General features: G+C 44.6%; 1 protein-coding gene across 1 annotated transcript in view; it reads right to left on the bottom strand.

Moving 5' to 3' along the window:
* Positions 1-3,892: 3,892 nt before the first annotated feature.
* LOC147463395 (uncharacterized) overlaps positions 3,893-16,794 on the bottom strand; it is a 31,499-nt gene continuing 18,597 nt past the window's right edge. The window contains exon 5 of the mRNA XM_086528711.1: positions 3,893-5,787. Within this exon, the coding sequence (XP_086384837.1) occupies positions 4,300-5,787 (1,488 nt within the window). The 3' untranslated portion in view covers positions 3,893-4,299. The remainder of the gene's footprint in view (positions 5,788-16,794) is intronic.

A 16,794-nucleotide genomic window follows, 5' to 3' on the forward strand; every position in this document is an offset into this window, starting at 1 on the left:
ATACCAATGCTACTACTTATTGTGATATCCGAACATCCTGTGAGGGCAAAATAAAATTCAAACTAATGAGCTCTGCAAGAAATACGTTCCACCTTTTCCATATTTGATGCATGTAAGCTTTGCCTCTATTCATACACCGTCTCTCTCTCTCTCTCTCTCTCTCTCTCTCTCTCTCTCACACACACACACACACACACACACACACACAATTCCTTCCAAATTGGGCGCCTCTCTAATGGGTGCCACGTCTACTATGATCGACGCCCGTGTGTGACACAAGCCTTAGTTTGTGTGTGTGTGTGTGTGTGTGTGTGTGTGTGTGTGTGTGTGTGTGTGTGTGTGTGTGTGTGTTAAGAACTCATTATAAAGATCTTCAAGGTCTCTTGAGATTGTTCCTACAACCTAAAAAGTTCTTTCTCTTTATTTTAGCAAGAGAAAAATAACATAGAGACGTGGATCCCATTTTCCACCAAGAGATTGATCGAAAAAAGATGCTCAATGTCGCAAATTGCTAATGTGCTAAGCCATTGAAGACAAAAAAGGTTAGGTCTCCCAGAGCTTAACCCTAGCCAATCTGCAGATCCCAATCGAGCGGCCTAAAACCCTTAGAGAAGCAGCAGAAGAAGAAAAGAAGTTCCCACCAACTTCCAGATCCTAGACGAGTGTCCCATTTATTAAAGAAAGAGTTATGATTAAAATCCTAACCCCAACAATTTATGGTACCCTGTTTGATGGGGCCTAAAGTAAAGGACACACATGCACTCACAAAATCAACCTTGCATCAAAATTGATGACATGGTAGCTATAGACTCGTATGATAAGACCTTTGCAAATGGCATGTATTCTCACACAAACAAGAATCATTCTCAAACTATACCATCACCACATATTTGATATGCATGCAATACCTTGTAAGTGGTTTAACTATTTGAAAGACCTGGGGAAGCTCATGGTAAGGCCACCACAAATGATATTTATAGAGATTCTACACATAGAACATACAAATTCTTTCATTTGCACCATTGAGAGTACACATACAAATACGAATGTCATCGTTGAACCACGTGTGCATGAGATGACCATAGCACCTTACATGGCATTCACACATTAAAAGTGTGAAGCACCATCGCAAAAGCATGTCGAAGTGAACCTAAGACTCTAGCAGAGGCTAATATAATCTCTCTCTCTCTCTCTCTCTCTCTCTCTCTCTCTCTCTCTCTCTCTAAACAAGGAAGGAGGTGAGATACCAAGCTGCAGAACTAGGCCAAGAAATGAGCAAGTATCAAATGAATGAGCCAGAATATTGAAAGTGTTAGCTGGTCACTGCTAGAGAGGAGAACCAGAAGCTCAAGGATACTACAAAGGGATGTGCACCTACATAGGGAGTGCTTAGCCTTGGTCTGGGAACATAAAAATTGAAGGAAAATCAGGAAGAAGCAAAAAGGTTTAAGGAGAACATGATGAGGAATAAATGAAGGAATACATTAAAACATTAGAAAAACATTTCGAACATGTCCGACAAATCCTCGGGTACAACAAAACCCTCATGAGCTGCGCCACTATTGATGATATGGCTATGGAACAAGAAGAGATGTGGTTGTCGAACCTAAGGGATGAAGCACTAACTAAGCTTTCAGAGAATCATGATAGTTTGAAACTCATGCTAGGCACACAAAAGGACAACATGAGGCTTCAAGAAGAAAATAGGGATCTGATAAACGAACTGCAGACACATGAGAAAGGAGAATTGGTGCTTGCATTCAACAAACAAAGTACACCCACTTAGATAGGAAAAGAAGCCCCAGGGGAGCTAATTGTGGAAAACAAAAGTCTACATGATGAATTGCAAAGTGTTTAGAGCAGGCCACATATGGCAATTCTTTAAGAATTGCATCCCATGTGCTTTACAATGAACTCATCAAACTCAATAAGCCATTGCCCCAATTCTTCAAGGAGGCTCATCAACCGGTGAATAAAACTTAGGAGGAGCCATTACCTGCAGGAAGCTCATGTGCAGGGAAGTTACATGCCATAGCTCTTGATGGAACCATATGCTGAGAAGTTACATTGGCTGTTGAAGGTGGCTGTAATTTCTTGCGGATTGGTTGTAATTTCCTGTGGTAAGAACGAGCAAGACCCATTGAAGACGGGTCTCATAACCTCATAGCATTGAAGTCACATTAGTCTCTCTCATCCCTCTCTCAGCTCGCAACTCGTGTAAAGGAGTAAGGGCGGTTTCACAAGCGAGCAAATGCTTGCCCATGAGGCAAAGAAACATTGGATGCCCGTTCGTGAGCCCTTTCACATTAAGGGTGGCTCCACAAACGGGCACCATCCATCCTGGCACTTCATGCCAATGGAGAGCCCAAAAAGTACCCTACTCGGTTTGACGGACATTCGAGCATTTAACAATGGACATAACTGCTTTTTCGTGGACTCGCTACGTGAGAAGCTATTGGCTCAGCTCGTACAACCTTGGGCGCACGATCATGTCGTCCTGAGATCAAATCTCCTGCCCGAAACTTTTGTTAAAAAGCTGCCATGGCTATAATTGGGGGGCGGGGTGGGGGGGTCGCCCATAAAAAGTCCGACGACGGGCGTGACGGGGATGCCAGCTCGCACTGTTTCATCTTGTGTGTGAATCAAAATGAGACGCCCATGTATTAGGTGGCATCCTCTTGCTGGTCATTCGGTTTGCCTTCCTCCCCGCATCAAGATTTGCAGCTCCAGTCGGGTAAGCTCTCAAGCTCTTAATGGATAAGAAAAGACTCTTCTGGGAGGAAACTGTGGAAATTTATGGCTACGTGATCGGCTCAAACTTGGAGCCGGAAGATTCTGTTGTCCAGAAGCTGGCTCACTCTGGGAAGGCGCTCGCAGATCTGCTCCAGTACCACCCTGACAAGTTGGTTTCAGAGTTTAATATGGAAGAGCAACATGCCACCGAATTTGGGAAGGGTCGTATTGCTAAAAAACCACGCCTTGCAAGGGGAATCTGTGCAGTTCAAAGAGGAAGCGGCCAGGTTGAGGCTACTCTATCCTTTCGATTCTTTTGCAGCCTATCCTCCGAAGCACAGGCAACCAACTCGCATTTTAGCCTAACTTGTCACTCAACCTGTCCTATTGAAGTTATTGTCTGCCGTGAAGGTCACCCTGCGCCGGAGCGTCATCTTCAGACCTCATACATACGGCTGCCTAGCACCTTTGTTTAATCTCTTGAGTACTGCCACCGCTGCCATTCGAACAATTGAATTGTTATTTAACTGAATTACAGCCTCATCGTGCATGCACTGAGCCACACAATGAGCCTTCATGTGCACATCATCAAGGCTACCTCAAATGCAGCAGAAATTCTTCAGCAACCCCTCACCACGATCAAACCTTGTTGCACACTGCGACAGAGATGTGATGAATAAAATTTGTGCTATACATGTGTCAAGTGCCTCCTGTCCCCATGTGTCAACTTCCTTGCTTCACATTCAAGTGATCCCTCCATAAGAATTAGATTAGAAGAAGAGTACCCTGCCTGAGCGAGATGACCCACGTCCATCCTAGAGGAACATCAGACAGACGCCCACATCCAGCTAGATAGATCAGAGCTATCATTAAGCGCCATCGTAGGTGGATGCCACGACATCTCAATCGCACAAACCTACATCTTGAGACACTTCATAGGGAGAGGATACCTTGTATGTTTGGACTATGGATGTCATTTTTAGATAGGTAGTTCTTTTCAGTCTTCAGCTTTAGGCTTACTTTTCCGTTTCTCTCACATGAGAGATTTCTTGCATTGTTTATATTGTTATATATTGTTTTAATCTCACAGGCCAAATTGGACTTTTAGAGACGTTAATTTACTCTTTCTTTCTTTTTGCAGGGCAAATTGGCTCAACTATTGGGAAAGATTACAACGTCCTTTATGCTTGAAATTATGATTGAAAAAACAGAGATTTCTTCAAATCTACGTTACTAACCAAGACATATGAGTGTTCTTGGGAGTGTTCCTACAATGTTGAATTCCCTTCAAAGCACTCATATTGCATAACCCTATAAGCATACAAGCACAACATTAAACAAAAAGCTTGAATTGGCAGGTGCTCTTTAGTGGGATGGCCATGGTGATTAGAAGAACTTTTTATTGATACAGAGTATGAATAGCCACGCTCACATCCAAGTAGAGCGTTTATTCATCACACCTGACCCAACAGCTCCCAATGTGGGGCACCAGCATATAAACAGAGGATGACTGCGGCGCGCCATATCATGGTGATGTATTGGTTGAAGCTAGTGTAATTGGTGGGTTTATTTATATGGCCCAGTGTATGGAGGATACCCATGGCTTCCTCTCCAATTGGCTTCCCCTGTCATTGGTTCACTTCTCATCCAGCCATATTGCATGCTGCCGAAGGGTGCCCTTTGCACATAAGCACCTCCATGGCTGTCTTCCATCTCATACATGAAAGGCTCTGTCCTCCTTGCAGGTGAGTATCCAGGGTAATCCCCATTTCCATAGGGCAGACCATGAAGCGGATATCTAAACTCATTCCTCATGTGCTCATTCGAGCATTCCACATGTTGCTTTGCTATTTGAAGGGCCCTTAGCACTTCCATTACCCTATCGAGACCAGCGTCTACCGACTTGCGATGAATGCTCCTGTGGCTCTTCTGTTCATGAGCATTAGACGTGTGAGGTGAAGAATAATGGGCATAATTCGCAGTCCGTGAAGAGTCTCGAAAAATTTCTGCAGCTTTCTGATTCCTCTCAAGGAAATGATGAACCAGTGGAGAAGCTCTTTGATCATCATCAAAAGATGGTGGCAAACGACTATGTGCATCATTGGTCTGTTCTTTGACATTGCCTGCTTCTTGGGCTCTTATTCGTCTCTTAAATATTTCATCCCAGGAAGAGTTCTTCAAGCCTTTTGAAGAACCACAGCTGGAGGTTTCATTCAGCAATGCGTTGCATGAGGATCTTCTGCGATTCTCTTGATAGCTGCCTGACTTGGAAGGTTTATCACTATCCATTGTCAGAGATGGTGACTTCAAAAAGTTGTAGCTCTGGTCATTGAATGCTTTCTCCTTTGAGTCCCTAGGCATGCCTTCAGAAAATTCTTGATGATTATTTACATAACCTGAGAATGGGTCCTTCTTTTGATAGGGTAATGTATCCAAAGCAGAACTGGATCCTTGGCTTGAAGAAAGAGAGGAGGCATAGAAATTTAAGCCCGGAGAGATTTGGCTGCAGCTCTGTCGTGCTTTGTCGGTGTCAAGCTGACCTTCAAAAATTAGATGGTTTTCTTCCAGTAGATGAAAAATTGGTGTTTCTACATTTGAGGGTCCATCAGCAAGCTCATTCCTGGCTGACTTTGGGGAAATGGATGTAATAGTAACATCACCCTCACCCTGTTCTTCTCTTCTATCTCCACATGACATGTTGTAGCCGTCTTCCTTTTTGATACTTACAGAAGTTACAATGGTACTCTCTTTCTTTTCAATTTCAACATCCTCAGGGGACAGGTCTTCAGACATGTGGTTGTTGATGATTACAACATCTAGTACAATGGTGTTGTCTTCAGAATTTGCCTCTGCCAATTCAAACGCTGAACAAATGGCATCATTATAAGAACCGTTCCTAGATTCATTGACTTCTGCTCCATGATCCTTTATGACGTCGCCCACATTAGCGGATTCCATTTTCCTATCTCTAGACTCATCCTCAGTGACTCTCTCATCTGATGCGATATGAACAATGTCGTCTTCTTCATGCCTTGCACCTGAAGGTAAATTTGTCTGTTCCAAGAGTTAGGCAAAGAAAGATACCACCACTGATTAAAAAATAAATAAAATAAAATTATACTAGATGCTAAAACCTCGTAGCAAACAAACAACCCCAAAAAAGCAAAAAAGGAGGGCTTGACCCTTTATATTACATAGAAAAAATACATGAGAATCCCGAAGCCATCACAAAAATCCTGTGGGCAGTGCAGATAAATTGGCAGCGAAAAAACCCCTGGGATATAACATGCAAACCATGGGGTAAAAAGCACCAGAGATGCAGAGGTACAACCTAGGGATATACAATCAAAGAACTGAATGGCCAAAGTGAGTAGAGGAAGAAGGAATCAGGCCACCATTGGTTGCATCTGAGATGCTGTAAACTCCACTAAAGAATCTCCTTCATTAGAATCCAAGCTCGAAGACCAATCCAACACACAAAGTGTATCTCCAATACAAAACAGTCTATATCAGAATCAAGGAGGGAAGGTCTTTGACAATCTTAAGGAGAGGATACTGCAGAACCAAATTGGTATCACCAATAAGAGAACTTCATCAACTTGCATACCCACCCGACCCTGGGAGGAAAGCATTGCTATGGGTTTCATCTTTGATCTCCCGAAGACAAAGTGGGCACAATGGCATTTGGACTGTCATTGACAGATTTAGCAAGCAAGCTCACTTCATTCCAGTAAAGAAATTAGTCAAGCCGGACCATTTAGCGAGATTGTTCATTGCTCAGATATTTCGGTTACATGGCATGCCTGAGACCATAGTCTCTGACAGAGATCCCGGATTTACGAGTTTGTTTTGGAAAGCTACTTGGGAGAACATTGGCACGCGGTTGCCAGCTTTCGTCATCTTTCCACCCGCAGAGACAGATGGGCAATCTGAGATAGCCAATTCAGTGGTTTTGGAGCTATTCAAGTCTTACATCTCTGATCAGAAGACTCAATGGGAAAAACATTTGCCTTTGGTGAAATTTGCCTACAATAACACGGTTCACTCCTTGGCGAGGAAGGCGCCATTTGAGGCAATTGAAGGTGCTAAGAAAGTCCCTCCCTTTCTAAGCACTAAACACAAGATTTTTGAAGCCGATCAGTACACCAGGGATTTGGACACTACTTTTGCCAAGGTTCGCGAGGCTCTAGAGAAGTCTCAAGCATGGCACAAGAAGGTGACGGATCGACATCGACGAATTACCAACCCTATTTTTTCCAAATTTCTCTCGACCTCATCCCAAAGATACGGTCTGATATGCAGGAACTCTGACAAAGTCAATGTACAACGGATGGGAGATGGCATTAGCTCACGAAGAGTTTCAATATCCATCATCTTAGGATTGGCTTTCCATTGAGATGGTACTTTCTTCATCTCCGATCGAGTTTCATGGGTCCCAATAAATGAAGGTAAAGTCTTCAACAAATGAGGTTTACTGTCCTCCGATATCGCTATTCCGGCATCGCCATACAGTGATCTGATGTCAATTTGGGTAGAGCTCATGCTCCAAGTGAATCTCTGGGACGGAAGCTGACAGAAGTGTAGCACTTCCATCTTTTCTATTTCTGATCTGTTCCCATAGCTGAAACCGGCCTGTTCAATCCATAAAGGGCGGTAGACTTTACTTCAAACCTTGATTTAGCTTTCACCCATTATTAGTCGTCTATTTTACCTGTACTTTCAAGACACAACACGGGGGAAAGGGATACAGGCTGCTAGATTGCACCTGTACGAGTAGACCGACACGAGATTGGCCCCTAACTTAGGCGCCCCTTTCGGTATTTCTTTATTCTTCAAAAGAGGGAATAAACGTTGTGAATCCCTACAAGCTGCCCCGCACAAACTCGGCTGAATTTCCACTGTTCCAGCCCGATTTCGGCAACATAACTGTACTAGGACACTTCACAGTCAGTATTCCCACGCATTGACTGACTTTCCCGACGCATACGGGCACTTTGCAAAACCTGGCGAGAATCTGCAGCACGCTGAATTCTCTGTTTTCAGCCCTGAAAATGCGCCAGATCGCCTGTACAGCGGTCCCCTTGCGTCCCCGAACCTCCTGGGGGTATTAGGGTCCGTTTAGGGCCAAAACCCTAAACCTGCAAAAATACACAGCAGGCTGTAATTCGCTGTTTCGGGCTCCGTTTCGCGTGCCGGTCGCATCCTTAGCAAGTCCTCGAGCTCCCGCACCTGTAGGGCTACTTGCCCTTTGAATCGGACGAGATTTTTGGCGTGAAACCTCTCCGGATTCACCTGTACCTGCAGGGGGATTAGCCGCTAGCTAATCCAGTACCTGTGCAAGAGGCTCTTGCCTCGGCAATCGCACATGAACCCACACAACTGTACATTGGTCAAATGAAGAGCCCACTAGAGGGGCATAACATACTGCCAAAGGGGAGAGAGAGGGCAGTGCGTAGCGTGCAGGGCATCACTCCTGGCACCGCACTGTGCATAAGAGGGAAAGCAAGCACTCCATAGCTCTTAACCTGTGACAAAACTGAAAATGAGGCTCTCCCCCTCCTAAATTCAGCGCCAACTCTTGTTGCATGAGGCAAGTGCACCAGAAGGTGCCACTTGGCACATTTACAAGCATTTTCCCGTTTCGGGGTTGCCGCCTAAAAATCTCCCAACCGGCTGCCCAGTTGACTTCACGGCAGAGTAAGAAAATGTTCCCTTTGTCATTCCGGAGGTAATGACGTCAACACATTTTCAGGTCCCAAAATAGCAGTTCCCTAAATTTTAGGAGATGCTGCCATTGTATCTTTCTAGGTCATCCGACCCTCTTTGTACACTGCGGCCACATCCAGAACTGAAATGTAGCCTCTGTAGCAAAGGATTCCACTTTGGCTAGTCAATGACCCCACTTGGCTAACCATAGTCCTTGTCCAACCTTAGTGCTCTTTTGCCCTCAGGCCTGGACTCCCTCTGGACAGTTCCACACTAGCTATGCAATGCAGGGCAGTTAGATTTCCCGAGGGGTGTTTCCAAAAAGTGAAAGTAAATAGATAATAAGAAAGAAATCAACAAAAAGGATAGATAGTAGTCACACGCTAGTGACATACCCCCCTCTTGAAATCTCAAACGTCCTCGTTTGCATCTATGTCGTTCATGCTCCTAATCAACACTGATGTATTCAACACCTGTGGACACATGTACGACACATACATGCTCATTGTCAACCGTGGTGTATTCAACACCTCGTCGACTCATGTATTGCCTGCGTGTGAACCCTATCCCAATGACATAGTGGTAGCTTCGCACTGTGCCATTGCTTTGAGTCACTAACTTTCCAATGACAAAATGGTAGCTGCACATTTTGCCACTGTCTTATAGTACACGTTGGATCCCGTAACACTTTCGAGCATACCCAAACCGACAGTTTAGGAATGCAGTTACACATGTACTCTTTAATAGAAGCAATTGCTGTATTCTTGACAAACTGACAAGAGATACTCACTTCTATAGCACTAAGCACATTTTTGGACATTCCATAAGAGCAATTGCCAAACTGACAATCTGTACAGCTCTAACATTCATGTAACAGGTATTTCATTTGAGCTCACTTTAAATACCATGCACATCATTTGTTTCAAAGGCCATTGTCAAACTGACAATCCAAAAAGGGCGGTAGATTTTTTGCTCACTTTAAATACCATGTACATCATTTCTTTCAGAAGGCATTGTCACACTGACAATCTATGTAGCTTTGAAACTCAAGGGGTCAAGGTAGGTTGCAAATTGAAGGCTTCAAGGTAAAGTGATAACACAGTTGGTGACTCTGCAAGTTCACCTTCTTCCATCCACTTAGCATCCATTGGTGGATAGTTTCTGAACTTTACCAAGTAATGCCTAGCAACCTTGCCTTTCACTTTTCTCTCTTTATGTGCCAAAATCTGTTCCCGGACCAAGATCTCGTCAAGTTCCTCGACTTCCGGCTGATCTTCAGCTGGCATATTCTTTGGCACATCACCCACATAGGGTCTGAGAAGACTCACATGAAACGCATTGTGAATCTTCCAACTGTCAGGCAATTTCAGCCTATATGCAACATCACTGATTATGTCGCATACTTGAAAAGGCCCATAGTAACGCATGCTGAGCTTTGGAAACAGTCTTTCCTTGCCCTTCATCTTCTTTAACCTTGCCTTTTCAAAGCGTAAAAGCACCCAATCACCAAGTGAATATACCACTTCACGACGGTGACGATCAGCTGCTTTCTTTTGCTTTGCCTGAGTCTTTTCCAAGGCCACTTTGACCTTCTTGTAGATTCCATCCATGTCCTAAACATACTTATCTGCTTCAAATATCTTGTCCTTTGTATGCAGTATGGGAGGAACTTTCTTGCCACCTTCAACTATCTCAAAAGGTGCCTTGCCAGTTGATGAATGCACTGTATTATTGTATGCATACTCCACCAATGGCAAATACTGCTCCCACTTTCCTTTATGCTCTGACACATAGCACTTCAGCAGATCTAGGATAGTAGAATTTGCCTCTTCTGACTGCCCATCTGTTTGAGGATGAAATGACGAAGAGAATTTGAGCGTGGTGCCCATATTCTCAAACAAGCCTCTCCAGAACAAACTTGTCATGCGTGGATCACGGTCGCTAACAATCGACTGTGGCATGCCATGATACTTGAAAATATTGCTCATAAACAAGCATGCCATCTGATCTGGCTTTATCTTCTTCCTGACAGGAATAAAATGAGCCTGTTTGCTGAATCTACAAATAATGGTCCAAATACCATCGTTTCCTGTCTGCGTTCTCGGAAGATCAAAGATAAAATCCATAGCAATACTTTCCCATGGTTTATCTGGAATAAGTAGTGGTTGCAATAACCCTGGTGCCTTTTGCCTGTCAAACTTGACCTTTTGGCATATTAGGCATTCTCGCACAAAGGCATCCACATCCCTTCTCAATGTAGGCCAATAGAAGAATGTCTCAACCGCTTTAACTGTAGCATCGATACCACGATGCCCTACATACGGTGGGACATGACTCTCTTCCATAACTTTGCGTCGCAATGGCTTTGTGACACACAATCTGCCATGCATCATCATGAACCCATCTTTAAGAAGATAGTGTTCATGACGTTGTCCATCCATTAGTTGCTCGAAGACCCTTGCAAAATCTTCATCATTTGCATACTGTTCTCTCATATCATCAAGTTCATGATGATAAGGAATCGACACAGCTGAAATTTGTGGCTTCCTTGACAAGGCATCAGCCACAACGATCTGAAAATGAAACATGGACAAGATATTTGCCCATCACATATGCTTCTCAGATAACTTTGTCTGTGTCAAGAAGTATCGCAATGTCTGATGTTCCGTTTGGACAACGAAATCTGCACCTAGCAGGTAGTGTTTCCAACTTAAGAGCGCATGAATCACAGCCAGTAACTCTTTCTCATAGACCTGCATGGTCATCTCTGGCCCTTGCAAAATTCTGCTCTCATAGGCTACTACCCTGCCATCTTGCATTAGCACTGCACCAATGCTACTACCGCAGGCATCACACTGGACCACAAATGACTTCCTAAGATCTGGCAAGACAATGATTGGATTCTAAGTCATCTTTTCCTTTAAGAGATTAAAAGCTGAAATCTCTTTTTGTGTCCATCTAAAGGTGACTGCCTTCTTTTGAAGAGCATGTAAAGGTGAAGCAATCTCAGCGAAATTTCGGATAAACCTTCTGTAATAGGAGCATAGTCCCAAGAAGCTTCGGACATCATGCACCATCTTCAAATTTGGCCATGACTTGATCGCTTCAACTTTTGCAGGATCCATTCTGACACCATCCTTTGAGACAATGTGTCCCAGAAAGTGAATCTCTTCCAGAAAAAATTCACTTTTCTTTGCATTGATGAGCAACCTATGACTGCGTAGCTCTTCGAATACAATGGCCAAGTGATGCCTATGCTCCTCTTCATTCTTTGAGTAGACTATCATGTCATCAAAGAATGTACCAACAAACTGCTGGTGTGGACGGAAAATTCTGTCCATCATCCTATTGAACGTAGCAGGAGCATTTGTGAGACCAAAGGGCATCACTAAAAATTTGTAAAGGCCAAACGTCGTTCTAAAAGCAGTCTTATGCACATCCTCTGATCTAATGCGGATCTGATGGTACCCACTCTTTAGATCTATCCTACTAAACATAGCTGCTCCTTCTAATTTGTCCATAATATCATCAATTCTAGGTATAGGGAACCTATTCTTGATGGTATTCTTGTTCAGTGCACGGTAGTCGATGCACATACGCCATGAGCCATCCTTTTTCTGCACTAACAACACTGGAGAACAGAATGGAGATGAACTGGGCTGAATCAGCCCCTTTTCTAACAGCTCCTGTACTTGGCCCATTATCTCTTTCTGCTGAGCCGCACTAACCCTGTACGGAGGCTTATTTGGTGGGCTACTGCCTGGCACCAAATCTATCGCATGGTCCTCGGGTCTCTCTGGCGGTAATTGAGACGATAATGAATCGGAAAAACAGTCACTATACTGTTGTAAAAACATTGACCTTTCTTTATCTAGCATAGATAAATTTGATTCATCACAATCTGACACTTCACGTGCAAAAACCAAGTACGCAGAAAGATGCTTTTTCATTACAGAAGTAATAGCAGAAGCTAATACAGTAGGAATAGACTCCCCTTTAAGATTTACATCCAGAATGTGAGTCTTTCCCCTACTCTGTACAGTGATCTTTTTGTTGTAGGCATCCATGATTCCCTGTACACGAAACAACCAAGGAATACCTAACAACACATCACATCCGTCCAGTGGCATGATGTAAAATTCTTCAGCATCTACATAGAACTGGATATGTAGACGCAACTTTCCAATGATGGGTGTCACAGCCTCTGAATGGCCAGGACATGCCAAACCTGCCTCTGCTGTATACCCCATCTCTTCAGGTCTGATTCCCAACTTTGAAGCCAATTCTGGGGAAATGAAGTTGGCTTTGGCACCTGGATCAAAGAAGATAAGCACTGTTTGATCCCTGACCTTTCCCCATGCTCTCCAAAGCTCACTTGCATCTGAATTTGGCTTATCGCCCACCATATCTGGCACTAGACCAGCCATGGGCTTCTTTCCTTTCCTATCCTCCTTGTCTTCAGAATCAGCTGGCCTTTTCTTTGTAGGACAGTTGTAAGCAATGTGGTCAGGCTGCTCACATATAAAGCATTTGTTCTCTGTCCTCAGGACCTTCTTTTGCTCTTCTGACTTGCGAGGAAAACGTCTTTTCCATTTCTTTGCTGGTCCCTTTTCTGATTCAGCCGTAGCTTTATCTTTCCCTGCGTTGGCTGACTCCTGAGTCCCTTTAGGAGCCTCATTGGGAACGTGCTTCTTGGCTGAATTTTTCTTGCCTGATCCTGCCTTGACGCAAGTGTTAAATTCACAATCTTCTCCCTTGAGCAAACCATTGCCAGTGTTTGCTACCTCGATGAGCTGCGTCAAAGTAGTGACTTTTGTCTTTGTACAGTACTTTCTCAATCCTTTAGGTAGGCCACAACAGTATTTTTCAATCTGTTCTGTCAATGGCACAAACCTATAGGAAGTTACTGGAAGTAGAGCTTTCCAAAACTTCCGATTGTAATCATCCAGATTTCTGCAAGTGGCAGCATTAAGCTGGTGCCATTCTGTCATGACATCTGCTTCAAAGTCATCAGATAACCATGCTGCTGCAAAAATCTGCTTGAAGTAAATCCATGTGGACGGAGCTTGCCCTTGAAGCAATAAAGTTGTCCACCATTGTCCCGCATTCCCTGTCAAGAAAGTGGCTGGCTTGCGGACCTTTGAAGGCTCTGTAAAGTTTCCCCCTACATAGGCCTTGTCAAACTGCTGGAGGAATGAGAGAGCCTTCTTCCTATCATCAAACCCTGTAAAGGTCGTGAAAGTCACACCTTTGCCACCTTCTTTGTACGGAGTTGGCCTCTCCAGCGGCGTCAAATTGTCATATGGAAGTGACTGAAACATGGGAACACTATTAGGGTTCATCTGTGTTCCTTGGCCGCTATTAACTTGACTTGGAAATGCCATATTTGGCTGCTGATTTGTAATTCCAGCCATACCAAAATTTGCTTGTGGCATCCCAAATTGGCCCTGAGTGCTCTGAAACCCTGGTAGCATGCCCGTGACACCATACATGGGGTTGGGCATCATCGTTTGAGCACCCCCGAACACTGTTCCTGGCGTGTAAAACTGATTTCCAGGTGCATGACCAGCCATGCTCTAGAATACGGATCCACCTCCAAAATAGCCAAGGTGTACTGAAGGTGGTGGGAAGACCTGTTGCATAGCTTGTAGGTTGCTTCCCTGCCCATTAGAACCAGCTATAGACTGCTGAAAGGTGGCGGGCTGAACTGGTACAGCTTGAAAGACTGGCATCTCAGCCACCTGTTCTTGCACCTTAGGCATAGGTTGTGGAGACTGCATGTTCTCCGTCAAGTGTACAGGTGTTTCCATTGACTGTGCGGTATGAATCACCTGTGCTCGAGCCTTAACAGGCTTTTGAATATGATCCAGTGACCCAACTTGCTGAGACGGAACAGGAGGTTGCAGAAAGGCTAAAAACCTCGGGTTCTGCATTACTTGTGTGAACATAGCCACAGCAATAGCCAACTGGGTCCTGAATATATCATCATCTGTCTGTGGAGGTCTTGAAGACTCACCCACTTCACATGTCTGTTGACCCTGTGAAGAGGAAACCTCTTCAGTCACATCATCTGGTCTGTCAGCCATAATTGCAATTCCCTGTGTCTGGTCTATGATCCCCTGTGTCTTCAAGCCCAAAACTGACCAAGGCTCACTTCTATGGGAAAAACTGATTTAATCCCGTCGATGGAACCATGAAACCGGCCTGTTCAATCCAAAAAGGGCGGTAGACTTTACTTCAAACCTTGATTTAGCTTTCACCCATTATTAGTCGTCTATTTTACCTGTACTTTCAAGACACAACACGGGGGAAAGGGATACAGGCTGCTAGATTGCACCTGTATGAGTAGACCGACACGAGATTGGCCCCTAACTTAGGCGCCCCTTTCGGTATTTCTTTATTCTTCAAAAGAGGGAATAAACGTTGTGAATCCCTACAAGCTGCCCCGCACAAACTCGGCTGAATTTCCACTGTTCCAGCCCGATTTCGGCAACATAACTGTACTAGGACACATTACACAGTCAGTATTCCCACGCATTGACTGACTTTCCCGACGCATACGGGCACTTTGCAAAACCTGGCGAGAATCTGCACCACGCTGAATTCTCTGTTTTCAGCCCTGAAAATGCGCCAGATCGCCTGTACAGCGGTCCCCTTGCGTCCCCGAACCTCCTGGGGGTATTAGGGTCCATTTAAAGCCAAAACCCTAAACCTGCAAAAATACACAGCAGGCTGTAATTCGCTGTTTCGGGCTCCGTTTCGCGTGCCGGTCGCATCCTTAGCAAGTCCTCGAGCTCCCGCACCTGTAGGGCTACTTGCCCTTTGAATCGGACGAGATTTCTGGTGTGAAACCTCTCCGAATTCACCTGTACTTGCGGGGGGATTAGCCGCTAGCTAATCCAGTACCTGTGCAAGAGGCTCTTGCCTCGGCAATCGTGCATGAACCCACACAACTGTACATTGGTCAAATGAAGAGCCCACTAGAGGGGCATAACATACTGCCAAAGGGGAGAGAGAGGGCAGTGCGTAGCGTGCAGGGCATCACTCCTGGCACCGCACTGTGCATAAGAGGGAAAGCAAGCACTCCATAGCTCTTAACCTGTGACAAAACTGAAAATGAGGCTCTCCCCCTCCTAAATTCAGCGCCAACTCTTGTTGCATGAGGCAAGTGCACCAGAAGGTGCCACTTGGCACATTTACAAGCATTTTCCCGTTTCGGGGTTGCCGCCTAAAAATCTCCCAACCGGCTGCCCAGTTGACTTCACGGCAGAGTAAGAAAATGTTCCCTTTGTCATTCCGGAGGTAATGACGTCAACACATTTTCAGGTCCCAAAATAGCAGTTCCCTAAATTTTAGGAGATGCTGCCATTGTATCTTTCTAGGTCATCCGACCCTCTTTGTACACTGCGGCCACATCCAGAACTGAAATGTAGCCTCTGTAGCAAAGGATTCCACTTTGGCTAGTCAATGACCCCACTTGGCTAACCATAGTCCTTGTCCAACCTTAGTGTTCTTTTGCCCTCAGGCCTGGACTCCCTCTTGGACAGTTCCACACTAGCTATGCAATGCAGGGCAGTTAGATTTCCCGAGGGGTGTTTCCAAAAAGTGAAAGTAAATAGATAATAAGAAAGAAATCAACAAAAAGGATAGATAGTAGTCACACGCTGGTGACAATAGCTCCTGAGGCCATTGTTCTTCCACTTCCAGAATTGACAGTGGTGCTTGAGAATGCATTCCATCTGTTGTATTGACTGCCACCCTCGTATCCAACAGTGTTTCGTGTACAGAATCTAGTCAGTCTTTCTTTTCAATTCCCCGCACCTCTTAACTCTTGAATCTTTTCTCGGATTAATACCTCAGTTTTTGGAGCAGTAGGAATTGATGGTTCCACAAGCGCTTGAGCGGCTTGGATGAGTTCCTTGTACATCTTTAGCCTCTCTTTCTCATAGCCCGGATGAGGGTACGTTAACCATCTATCCTCCTGGATTTGATTACGCTTTAGCCTGGCCTCGTAAGCTTTTAAAATTGCGTCCAAAGGTTCGAACACCTTGTCTACTAAGACAGATCCTCCATATGGTATCTCCGATGGTTTTTTTATCTCGTTGTTTCCCTTAAGGTCCTTCTCTTTGCAGTTGTTCCTCTGTTTTCAGTAATTTGGTTTCCAATGCTGTTTTCTTCTTTTCTCTTTTGGCTTTCATCTTGTCTCATTTTGCCTTCCAGGATTTCCTAGGGGTTCGGACAGACAAATTTTCTATCTCTGTCTGGTTGGCAGGTACGTTCCGTGCTGCCTCATGTGCTTGAGCTCGAGTGACTGCGTTTATTGGAATGTTCGGTTCTGTTTCTGATCCGCTTGAG

This window comes from Adiantum capillus-veneris, chromosome 2 (genome assembly GCF_014529385.1).
Source record: "Adiantum capillus-veneris isolate H3 chromosome 2, ASM1452938v2, whole genome shotgun sequence".
Lineage (NCBI taxonomy): Eukaryota > Viridiplantae > Streptophyta > Polypodiopsida > Polypodiales > Pteridaceae > Adiantum > Adiantum capillus-veneris.